The sequence below is a fragment of the Aricia agestis genome, chromosome Z (genome assembly GCF_905147365.1).
Source record: "Aricia agestis chromosome Z, ilAriAges1.1, whole genome shotgun sequence".
Taxonomy (NCBI): domain Eukaryota; kingdom Metazoa; phylum Arthropoda; class Insecta; order Lepidoptera; family Lycaenidae; genus Aricia; species Aricia agestis.
In genome coordinates, this window is record NC_056428.1 from 41705484 (window position 1) to 41718429 (window position 12946).

At 38.3% G+C, this 12946-nt stretch overlaps 2 protein-coding genes across 4 annotated transcripts in view; both read left to right on the forward strand.

Annotated features, from left to right (window-relative positions):
* LOC121739149 (neuronal calcium sensor 2) overlaps nucleotides 1–7878 on the forward strand; it is a 137082-nt gene extending 129204 nt beyond the window's left edge. For all 3 annotated transcript variants that reach the window (XM_042131492.1, XM_042131491.1, XM_042131493.1), the window contains exons 2-5: nucleotides 3379–3497; nucleotides 4873–5016; nucleotides 5229–5357; nucleotides 5837–7878. In XM_042131492.1, the coding sequence (XP_041987426.1) occupies nucleotides 3387–3497; nucleotides 4873–5016; nucleotides 5229–5357; nucleotides 5837–6013 (561 nt within the window). In that variant the 5' untranslated portion in view covers nucleotides 3379–3386 and the 3' untranslated portion in view covers nucleotides 6014–7878. The remainder of the gene's footprint in view (nucleotides 1–3378; nucleotides 3498–4872; nucleotides 5017–5228; nucleotides 5358–5836) is intronic.
* The window catches only part of LOC121739148 (neurocalcin homolog), a 296747-nt gene that overhangs the window by 280096 nt on the left and 3705 nt on the right, over nucleotides 1–12946 (forward strand). Inside the window, exons 2-4 of the mRNA XM_042131490.1 lie at nucleotides 10408–10556; nucleotides 10777–10895; nucleotides 11268–11456. Coding sequence (XP_041987424.1) covers nucleotides 10487–10556; nucleotides 10777–10895; nucleotides 11268–11456 — 378 coding nt within the window. The 5' untranslated portion in view covers nucleotides 10408–10486. The remainder of the gene's footprint in view (nucleotides 1–10407; nucleotides 10557–10776; nucleotides 10896–11267; nucleotides 11457–12946) is intronic.

Consider the following 12946-nt stretch of genomic DNA (forward strand, 5'->3'; position numbering starts at 1 on the left):
AGTGCCACAGCGGTACGTTTACCGTACCGGGTATCCTCATCCCACCTCCACAGCAGCCACTGCTCTCCGAGTCTCCGGAACCGCCTGAGCTCTTCCCATGAAGGGGCTTCGCCATTTGACCTCCCCTGAGTGATGAGGAGGTTCAACTCGGCGAGCACCCTCGCCGTGAGCTCCCATGGCGGTTCCTCCGCCAGAGCATTTGCTGCCGCCCAACAGACTGTACGGTAGCCCCTAATGACTCTCACCGTAATGACCCGCTGCATTTTGTGCAGCAGTGTCCTATTACGCACGGTGAGAGCATCCACCCATACTGGGGCACCGTATAGAGCCATACTCCGGCACAACCCGGAGTGCAGCTGCCAACAGGCTTGACTGGGCCCTCCTATATTCGGCAGTCCTTTGACATGGCCTATGTCCCCTAGTTTCTTTCAATCTTCTCTATTACGAGCTAGCCTTCTCGATCCTTTTGGTAGATCGTCCTCCCATAGTGTGCTTTGGCGCCCTTTCCATCTTTTGCCATTTCTTGGGTGCCATTCTATAAGGTATTTAGTCCAATTGAGTTTTTGCGTTCTTATTATATGACCGCTCCATTTCCATTTAAGTTTCCTAATAGTTTGTAGAATATATGTGACCTTACTTGTTTTTCGTATTTTGATGACCTCCTACTGTCCTGTAACTTTATATTATTCAGCATGCTTCTTTCCGTGTTACATGTTACAGCAAAACAGTGTGTACAGTTAAGTCTTTATGTTTGTCAAGCCTATCAGTGGTGACTACACACGACGCATTTGTTATTGTTTTATAAGCCTGAAAAACATGAAAACGTGAATACTTGTCGACTGATAACGAGCAACAGGAGGGACCCGTCCATTATTACACACTACACTACTGTTAAACTTGTGAAAAATGATACGGGTATCCACAACACTCCCCGCTAAACCCCCGAGACTCGGTTTGGTGACGCAAAGATAAAATAATTACTAAACATGACGCACTTTGTGACCTACTTTGTTCTGTGAAGCGCTTCCGAGCCTAATTTTATTTTACATTGTTTATCTTTTAGGTATGAGAAATTTTCTACTTTCTATGTATTTTGATGTATGTAGTTCTTGCATCACATTACATGTACTGTAACGTATTACGTTATATATGGAAGGTTTTGCCTGGGATGATATTTATCGATAATTTTTATTGATCCCAAACCTAATAGTTACCCGAAAACCAATTTTAACAGCAAAAATAACTATCCGTTATGTCTATTGTCTGTTTAATTAAACATTGAATATTTTATGATTACAAGTATAGGCTGTTTTAATTATAATAATTGTTTGGCCCGTTAATATTAAATAGCCTCCCAGTTTCATGTGATATTAATTTAATTTTCGAATTAATATATCCGCTATAAATTATAACCTCTTGCAATGATCGTATCGTAAATAGAGTAATAATTAAGAGGATATTGAAATTATGAGTCTCTGCAATGAGTATAAAAAAGGAGCCTTATCATAATGCCTAGTGTGATATTGTCAAATGGTACATATTATACATTTTAAAAGACTTCTAAAATATCAGACACGGACAAAATATTGGATAACATTAGTAGGTATAATATTATACGCTGTAAGTGTTTAATTAGTAAGAGTGTAAATTCTTACATTCATATTTATGAAGCGATAACCTCGTGAGGTCGTGAGTCGTGGCTCGTGTACGGACTACGGACGGGAGTGAGCCGTATTGATGATATCGACGCGGATTAACTTGTTAACATCCAATATTAACTTACCGTGTGTACTCCGACCGCCACCTGACTCCTGAGTGATCGAGTTGAGATTTACTTGCACGTGCAAAATTTCAACCACAGTATAGCAATATTAGTCCCATTGCTATACTGTGATTGCAACGGCCTATGCGAATGGTACGATCGAATTGATAGAAAAACCTCTGTAGGCTCAAAGGTTTACAATGTTTTAATAATAATTGAAGTACATAATATTTTTAAATATAATTACTGTATTTATATGCTGTAGTTTCGGCTTGCTATTTATTGTTGGTACGAGGGCTGTCTTTTAAGTTTTGTCGTTTGATATAAATACAGATAATCACCATTTGTTGTTTTTTAAGAATTCTCTGCGATATTTAATACTCGTATATGCTTTTGCATGCCTTTAAATTAGTTTTTAAAACATTTATTTCACTCCGAAGTTGGGCTAGTCGAAATGGCCGATTTGTGCACGTAAACAGCTTCTTCAGGTGAGCTGGAACGTTGACCATGAAGACTTTGCTTTATTTTGTGGAACGCAATAAAATCTTTAGGTCTCAAGTAAGGGCTGTAAGGCGAATGAATCTAAAATTTCAACGTTTTGGGTTCATAAATACATTTTTGTTTGACCGGCGATGTGCGAACATACATTATCATGGTGAGAATCATTCGACGTCTTGAATTATTTTTTCGAAATTCGGTGATGATATACCAGTCAGCGGTAACCGTTTTGCAATCTTTTAGTACAATAGTCACGATGTGACCACATCTAGCCAAATTTGTTTTCTGGATGTTTGAAGCGGAAAATCTAGCCATTTTTTGGGTTTTTGAACGTTCATATAATATTTTTTAATAATTATGAAAAAAAAAAGAAAACACAGGGACATGCGAATAGTGGCCATAGATATTCAGGTAAACAATTATAACTCTACTAGCATTATCCAGGGAGGAAACAGGGGACAACGTTTGTATGGAAAAACGGCTCTAGTGTGTCCGGCTGTGGATGTCGCAACTACGTAAAATGGGTTTTTGAAATAAGGTTTTTTGTAAAGGAAATGCCATTATTTATGTATAAAAAAGTACCGTTTTAAAATTGAGAAAATTTCCTATACGCAAAGGTATATCAGTACACAATTTGATAAATCAAAAAAATCTAAAAGATGACTGTTATAACTAGTTTTTATTATTCGTAGGTTATAACGCTGTTTTTCATAATTAAATCATTTTATGGCTAAATAACACACTTTCTAGAAAAAAAAATTAGTACATTTGCCGTAACCTAACCTAAACGATTTGATATATTTGATTTGTGTAATACTAAAAACAAAAGGTTTTTTTCTCCTATTTCCTATTATCAAGGCACGCGGCGAGCGCGTAACCGCCACTGTACAAGTCGCGCTGATATGAATGTTATTTTAATGTCCTTTACGTCGATATGCGCACTGACAGACATCGACCTGCAAATTTTAGGGATTACTGGGCCTTAACGATAAAACCAGCCTAAAAGTTACCAATGTACATAGAGCACGGCGCGTCAAATCCATGCTACGCAAAACTAGTTGCAACCATCAGAAGCGATCTCTCTCTGTGTATGTAACGTGTGTTTTCTTTTGTTACAGTCGCCAAGATGGGTTGCTTCGTCAGCAAAGACAAACTCACCAAAGAGGACATGGACTTCCTCAAGACTCACACCTCCTACGACGAGACCACCATCAAGGAATGGTACAAGGGATTTAAGGTACAAAAATATGTAAAGATATAACATCTTTGATATATTTGATATTATTAGAGATCACTCAATGGTCGAAATTCGACCTTAGTTTCGAGGACATTAGGACTATCAATGATATTATTTAATAGATATGAAATTCAGAAATTCGTAGGCGAAAAGCTTCTTCGGGTTGGAAGCTCCTAATTAACAGAGCATATAGCTCAAATTAAATATTATGTACCTAGTCATCGTGATTCGTGTTCAAGTAAATGTCGGTTAATGTAGTGGGTATAGAAAATTGATTGCATGCGTTGGCTGCAGGCGAGCTAATGAAAACCGATGGAGTGAGGTAAATGAAACATCAAAGTATAAATTTTGTGTCAAGCGCAATTCCTCGAATGAAAGGCTGTCGGCAGGGTAATTCTCAGGAGTCAGGTGGCACGGAACGATATTAGAGCGCGGTTACGACACACATTCGACCGAATACTTTATTCCGTAAATGTGTTTCTGAACTCGGGAATTTCCCTAATATACAATGACGTTCGGCAAATAGATAGTAATTTCATTTTAAGTATTCACGCACCCTCGGAGAATAAATTCTTCGCGTCTTATATCTAACGATTCGTCGTTTGTCGTTTTCCGTGGGAATAAAATTTGGAATAGATGAGTGCTCTGCAAAATATTTGATGGAATGTAAAATTACGGTCGCTGCAGAATATTATTTGAATTTTTGCATATTTCATGTGACATATTGGCATGGGCGTAACAATGGGCAGAATATCCATTGCCGCAATAAGTCTGCGGCGGGCGGCGGCGGTGGCGGCGGCACTACAGTATTATGTCATTCGGCTCGGAGGCTCGGAATGCATTCAAAGAATTCACTGAAAGCTTCGTAAATAGTTTCTCCTTCGCACGACTTTGGCTTTTCGAGTGTAAGTCTTTCGGGAGACTTTGGGAGCTTTAAAGTTTCAATTGATCATTTTTTATTCAGATTTCGTGGGGACGAGTCCATTTTTATATCTTTTTTAGACCCGATAGTCTAGTTGGTATAAAATGATAGCTACATTATTTTTCGAAGAGAGTCTGTTTAACCCATTTCACAGTAGATTAATATCACACAGAGAAATCGAAGATCCCAATAGACTCCAATCTAATCTGCTAATAAAAATGTGTCTGACCCTAGCCGTAATGAAAATAAAATGTGGCGGAACGTGAGGTTTATGGACGGTATTTATCGTCAGATAGAGTGTAATAAATACAGATTTTAACGTTACCAAAATTTTGTGAGCGACTTCCCGTAACGTCGGGCGCAAAATTAAATTCGCCGATGAAATCTCCGGATTACGCGATTTATTTCCATTACGGCGTGTTTCGTTTCTAATACAGAGTATTCCGCTTGCAGCAAGATTGCCCCAACGGTAGGCTGACGCCGGCCAAGTTCGTGGACATGTACAAGATGTTCTTCCCGTCGGGCAACGCCGTCGAGTTCTGCGACCACGTGTTCCGTACATTCGACATGGACAAAAACGGCTACATCGATTTCAAGGTAACGGTGGTACCGAACTATATCGGAATGCGCTCTGCGAATTTTCCATGCGAATTCTGTGCGATTATCGTGCTGGCTCGCGATGCGAATTGTGGATCGCTGGCGATCGAGCGAGTTGACACTGCTAGTTAAGACCGTACTCGTGTGCCGCGCAAGAGCTCACCGCGCTCTCACGTCGCTCGGCGGCTGTTTGACGATGGCGTTTGTTGTAGGAGTTCCTACAGGCGATCCATGTGACGTCCAGCGGCACCCCCGAGGAGAAGCTCAAGTGGGCTTTCCGCATGTACGACGTCGACGGGAACGGGGTGATCGACATACAAGAGATGACCAAAATTGTGCAGGTTTGTAATAACTAATTCAAAAACTATTTTAAGGTTCGGCAAACTATAGTTTTCCTCCAGCTCGGGGACGTTATTTCGTTGCTTAAAATGTGACAGGGGAAACGTGGATTGAAATAATCTGGGCTAATCTTTTGGCATGAGACTATTAAACGATAGTAATTCAGGTTTCTAGCTTTTCCACGTCGGAGAATACTGAAATAAATACTGTATAAAACTTTTAATAATACTTATAGGGAAGCTATTAAATTAAAATTATTCATACATCATGAATGCATCGTTTATAATATTATAGATGATTTATTCCTTTTGTCTCCGTATCGCCACAATAACGAGGATTATATTTCTAATGATATAATCTCTTTCGCTAATGATATCGATGCTTCTTTATAAGTATTAGATATAAAATGGAATCCTGTCGAGAAAGATTAAAGGTTTAGTACATCCTATGTAACCTAACGAAGTATAAAATATGATTTCAGGCAATTTATGACATGCTCGGCGCATGCTCGAGCAACCGGCCGGCCGATTCGGCCGAGGAGCGCGCCAAAAATATTTTTGCGAAAATGGATGAAAACAACGACGGTCAGCTGACTCAGGAGGAATTTCTCAAGGGCTGCCTTCAGGACGAGGAACTCTCCAAAATGCTCGCCCCTTAAATCCCTCCCTACGCTCATCGTCGCATCCTCCTTATACGTTTTATATACCTCAAGATGACCCGACGGCGCATCTCCCCTACACCGTGAAGTGTCAATTCATTTTTTTACTACCTTCGCTTTCGCTACCTCAGTTACATAATAATTTAAGGTCGGACGAAGTAATCGATAAAACCGGCCGGCGTTTTTTTTAACTGGACCGATTTCGCTCCAGCGTTTTATATTTCGTCTCGTATCGGCTGCGAAGCGGCTGGCGCTCCGGAGATATTTCCGTGGGCCGATAGCGTTATCGGAGATAGACGCACCGCGGTTTATTTAACGGTGTGATAACTGATAACTCACGCTGAGTTTACGCACACGCCGCGTGAACTGCGAACTGTACGATCGAAATCACCCGGTCGGTTCGGAGCGCAGAGCCGCATCGACGATGCCGATCTCGTTCTAGAACATCGCGTCCGATACTTACAGTACCGTGGAACGTTCTAGCCGCTCTACGGCCGGCGTCCCCCTCGATGATGAGAACCGAATTCCGTTTTGTATTCCGCTGTCGGATCGTCCTTAACGATTAAGTATCGAGTCCGAACCATAAGTTTTAGACGATCACTCCCTAAGATGACCTGCCGAAATAGCACCATCCCAATTCGAATAAAATTTTAATTGACTTAATGCACAAGACAAAGTCAATATTGATTTACTATTAAATTATAACTAGGTGTAAGTATTCGAACGGATTCCGCATGATCGTCGTCGTTCGAATAGCCGCGTTCTCGATCGCGACGGGTGACGGTCTCGCCGCGCCCGCGAATCGAGTGGAAGTACGTAAGACTATTTAAATTCATTACATTTTACATTAATAGCATAAATTGTCATTGAATATCGATATCGGTGTCGTGATCATTCTCGGTGTTAACTCTTCGTAGCTAGGAGACTCGGCTCGCTCCCCTCGTGTGTCCGCTTCCCTCGTCCGCCGCGTTCTGTCCCTCCGTCTGTTCTCTCCGTCTCCGTCGCCGTGCTCGGTTCGCTTTCCGCCTCATCATTTATATTTCCCCACTATACTGTGCCTTCTAGTACTGTGTAAATAGCTTCCTTGTCTCGCATTTGAGCTCTTTTATTGTGCCGATTCGCTTATTTATAGTATTTGCATTTATGGCGAAGCTGCACGAACTTTCCAAAATTATAGTTAGTGATAAGTTAGTGTGTCTCAGTCCCATATCTTTTAGATTGTATATATTTTGTTAGCAGTTAAGGTCGTACACTCGTTTATTTAATTGTAACGATATCCATGATATTTTGTGCTCGGTCACAAGGCAGTGTCGATACTAATTTTTTGATCATTTATCGTACCTATGTACCCTACGAGCTTAGAAAGCACAACCTTTTGATACGAGACATGCTATTTTAATAGCTGCCGATACTTTTATTTTGTCATTTTCGATTCAGAGTTGACATTAACGCACAAGAAAAATATATTTTACTCAAAGTATTTTGTAAACATTCCATGTACTTAATTATATTAATTTAAATGTGTTCTTGTGAATTAGCGCGGGCGTGCTGTTTGTCTATACATCTTTGAGATAGTTTTCGTTATTTTTCACTCTCTTGTCGCCATAAGCACAAAATACATCTAAAACTTTATTCTAAAGTCTTGCAAAAGAATCGTTTATCGATTTACACTTGTATTAGAAAGTACAAATTCATTTGAATGTAGTAATTTTATGTCATTCAAACACAGTTTTTGACACTAAGTTCCAATTTTTACCGACTTCCAAAAAGGTTATACGTTCGGCTGTATGTATCTTTTTTTTTATATATAAACGCTTGTTAGTGTTGACCGTTGGTTAAAATAATTTTTATTATGTTTTTCAACGAAAGAGACAAGCTAATAAAATATTATTAACTAATATACTTAATTAACTTTAACAGTCGTCGGTGAAATTGGCACTAAGTCAAAATATATCTGCACAGTTTAAGAGATTTTATAATGTAACTCTACAAATTAAAGATCTGTTTGTGTCTACGATGTATTTGTAAATTTGTGTTGATATAGTTATGTTACGTCGATAGTCTCCGCTGTATATGTATCGAAGTTAATACAGTTAAGAAGCAGAAGACATTAATTCTTTTAAAGTCACTAGTCACAATAATTTAAGTTAGTAGTTCATTCGATTTCATTAATTTATATTGTTGTTGCCCATTGTAATAAACTAAAAACTTAAAGTAGAGGCAATAAAATGACATTATAACTAAATAGCAGCTTTCATAAGATGGCGCGTCGCTTGTATTTTTGCGCCGGAATTATGTAAGGAATTTTGCGGGCGTTATTTGAGGCTATATAAAATTTAATTAAAAGTTACCGACGGTCTCTATGGCCAGGTTTCGAAGGGGATCCTAGGATATTAAAACTCCATTCATTAGGCTCGACCAGAGAAGGGAACAAATCATCTCGTTATGATAGTCAGGGTGTGTCACATATCATGGCTCACGGTCGGGGGGCCTTCTCGCAACGATAATGTTCAAATTCCAGTGTCGGTTCAGTCCCAACTCCCAGGTTTATAGTACGCGCATTTCTATGCCTATGATAGTGGCTAAGATTGGATCGTAACTGAATTTTGAACATTTCAGTAGCGAGAATCATCCCCTTGGGCTTCGGCTCTACATTATTAACAGTCATGCCTCATTCATAATACTATGACCACAATAACGCATGGGGACCTCGTCTTAGTAAAAGTCATCGTTTCTGTTACATTATTGGTGATTAAACAAATAATTTCAATATTTATTTCACTTAAACACAGTGGTCGCCGTAATAAAACTTAGCATTTTATTATTTTAGTAAACTTTGTTGGTAATTAGTGTTATAAACGAACTGATATGTTATTGATATCAAAAGATGTCAATAATATTTTATATTTCTTACATCGTGACTCAGTTAATATTCACAATCCGTAAAATTATTGTAGTTATTTGGCAAAACAAACCCGACTGCTAGTAAATTAGAAAATGGATTACCTTTTATAAAAAGTAACTCGTAACTCTAAGATATAAGTACCTACGTACGTTTGTACTTTATTTGAGAGAAGGCTATTAAAGTAAATTGATTATAATAGTCATGGTTACAACACATAGGTATTTATGATAACTGGCCTCACTAAATACAACGGTTCGTTCGTTCGTTTCGTTCCCCATCCCCATGATGTAATTACAACAACTTTATAAACATTAGTGGAAAGTATCAGGTATATAATTGCCTTTCCAATCAAATTTGAAATTGTGCCATTTTTGCTCTCTATTCGTTAAACTCACCAGTGTGCAGTGTCACCACTCACATAAAAGTATATTGCTAAATTAATGTCAATTATTGCTTTCACCTACTGTTATATTTCTATAATAATTACTAATTAGTAATTACTAAGCCGAATATTACGTTATATGTACTTCAGAATATTAGGTATTTGTTTAATAAAAAGCAATCTAAAATGTACTATATTTAATGATTAAGTAAACTATATGTATACTAAATTGTGATTTATAAAATCAACGGTATTTAGTACCTAAATAATATTATGTATTATAAAAGAAGACGACTAAACGTATATTTTCATTTATCAATGTGCGCGTTACGAACCAAATAATTGTAAACTAATATTATTTTAACATCGCCCCAATGTGGATGCGTTATTAAATTTGTAGTTTTTTTTAATTGATTTTTAGTTCATTATTTCTTTCATTATTTCTTTACAAGTTTTTTTTATGGAAAATGTAAAGAAACTGCCAAGTAATTGTTAACTAGCGACATCTAGTGAAGGTTTATTGAGTTAAATTATATTATAAATAAAATAAAATATATTTTTATTCAAAATAGTTATCATGAATACACTTTTTGAACGTCGTACAAAGAACAATACACAATAATATATACTTAACAGATGTCGCTAGTAGTACTATTGTCAGTTTTTCAACTAATTTCCATATTAATTATTATAATTGTAATTAGGAGATGAAAGAATTGTGTTTTTTTATTTACATGATGAAAATGTAGTAAACTCGAATTTATGTTGATCCGTATGTAATTTTGTCTTGACAGAACTGTATTATGAATCTCCCTGTTCGGTTATCTGTAGTAGAGTGAATGTCGCGTCGGTAGTATAGATGGGCACTCGATAGAAACACTATCCGTACTCTCTCTGTTGTAACTCTTAAGGATACATATTTTTAATGATACACATTTTGCCTATTCATGTATAATATACAGATTATAAAAAATAATTCGCTCGGTGTTCGATCATTTGACCCGTTTAGGCCATCGCTAAATTCAAAATTGAGTAAGATCACGCATTTATCGTATTGTAATATTATTTTCCGTTTTCATTGTATGTACACCGTCTTCTTGATTTTAGGGAAATGATCTCGATCGACTAGAGGAGATAAAGGTATAATATTATATTGATATTCGAGAGCTTCACGAGAGTTACGACAATGGGTAAACAGAACAGCAAACTGAAGCCAGAGGTTCTGGAGGACCTCAAGCAGAACACAGAGTTTTCAGGTAATCGAACACTTTTTAATCGCTCAAGCCTCAGCGCATTGTAGTAACTAGTGAGTACTGACTAGTACTGTAGCGCCACTTTATAAATAATTTCGCTAGGTGGCGCTCTACAGCTTCGTATGAAACGTGTCATTTTTAAGTTTGAAATACTTAATAATGTATTTTCTTACACTAAGAGCATATTTTGTCACTCTACTAATAGTGCAATAACGAATTACAGATGCGGAAATCCAGGAGTGGTACAAGGGGTTCCTCAAGGATTGTCCCAGTGGACACCTCTCGGTGGAGGAGTTCAAGAAGATATACGGCAACTTCTTCCCGTACGGCGACGCCAGTAAGGTAATTACGGTCACTAGATAAGTGTACGCAAAAATCAGGTCGCCGAACTGAAGTAGGCGAGACCTCACTGAAGTGTCACTACACACTACGCTGCAGCGGCGCGACGCGACACTTCACGTCCCATGGAACTGACGTTAAACAAACGTCACTTCTATGGAACTTTAACGGTCGCGTCGTGGAGCTGCCGCGTATTGTCGCTCGGTGCGGTCTCACTTTTAGTGTTGTAGAAAAGACACCAATCGAAAACTTTTGCTTGAAAAATTAGTTATTAAATATCTCGCTCCGCTACGACAGAAACTTTAAGCATTACTATATATTCAAATCAAACTTTTCAGTAGATATTAAGAAACAATAGTATGTGTATCTCCCCAGTTCGCGGAGCACGTGTTCCGCACTTTCGACGCGAACGGCGACGGAACCATCGACTTCCGGGAGTTCTTGTGCGCGCTCAGCGTCACATCGCGCGGCAAACTCGAGCAGAAGCTCAAGTGGGCCTTCTCCATGTACGACCTCGACGGCAACGGCTACATCTCCCGGCAGGAGATGCTCGAGATTGTCACGGTACGTGTATACGAGGGGGGGAGACGCCGCATCGAAAGTTTGCTGAGACGAGTCGCAACGTCGGATGACCGTGGACGATACAGACAGACGAACGGGTATATATATTGGTAGAATAATTATGTGGCCTTGCGTGTAACGGTGTAAGAGGGTGGGCGTGGTCGTATTCGACTGCTCACTACTGGCGTGATCGGCGTCTGCCGACTGTAGACGGTTGCGGAATCGAGGTAGCGATCGTAGCGCAGGCTTTGATTTCAGAAGTAAGAAATCCGGCTTGTAAGAGAGACTGATTTGAGTACCAATTGATGGCGCTCCGTTGTATGCAAACTTGCGATGCAGCGTGTTTATCGTGTGACATCGAGGGTGATCGACTCGTAAACTACTCGAGGCCGAGCTATAATAATCCACCGAATTTAAATAAGTCAACAAAAGTCAAAACGATTTTATCCTGGAAACGCGTCAATCACCCTTGTATTTTATTACAAAACACACTATAATAAGTCAACCGATCTAAAGACCCAATGTTTTATATTATATTATTATTTTGGATTCTATTTTAAATAGCACTTAAATGTAACACGTTAGGTATAATATAATTGAAAGTTACGAATTATGACTTAGATGGGTGAGGTAAACGACATAATATTAGGTCTTTGGATTTAATTTATATTATGTTTAATATCTAGTCATACTATAGTATTGCTGGCGATAACTTTAGTTCTTGTTTTTCGTGGTAAATCCACTATTTTAGCAAAATAATGTCAAAATCGGGATGGTGCCACATTTTCACCATTAGCTTTAACTAAAAATTGGAATGTTCTAAAAATGTATGTGGTGCAATACCTAAATACCTGCATAATTTTACAAAAAGGTAAAATGTCGAAATAAAAATTTCATGTACATAATATCTGTAAAATCTAAGTATATAAGCGCCATCTACACTCAGAATCCTCAACTAAAACTATATTAATTATGTAGTTGTGATAAATTTTCAGAATACTTGCTTCCCTTATTGAATAATAAGGTTTGTTTCAAAACAGGTAAGCTTGCACACGAATCTATTTACTTACGTTGACAAGTTACACCAATTATATATCCTAACGGTCTATATCACGGTCACCAATTAAATATCTACGGTCGGACATAAAATCCTGTATGAATCGTTTTTTTCGATCAAATATATTTTAAAATAATCTTCAGAACGTATAGAATGGATTAATGTCGGGTTACCTTCTTAAAAGTAGCCGCAAGTACCTCTAATTGAGCAAAATGAAAGCCCGTAATACAAACTTGCGTGTATTCAATAGAAAAGTAAGAACTAAGAAGGAATGACATTGAGGAATGACAGGTCACTACGCATAAAAATAAAACGTCTGTTAAATAAAAATAGCAATCTTGCGGGTTCTCGACGTCCTCAAACCCTGCCAGGCATAATAATTGTAGGCCTGAACATTTGTCATATACAAAAGTGATGGCAACCCCAGTTTGCGGCT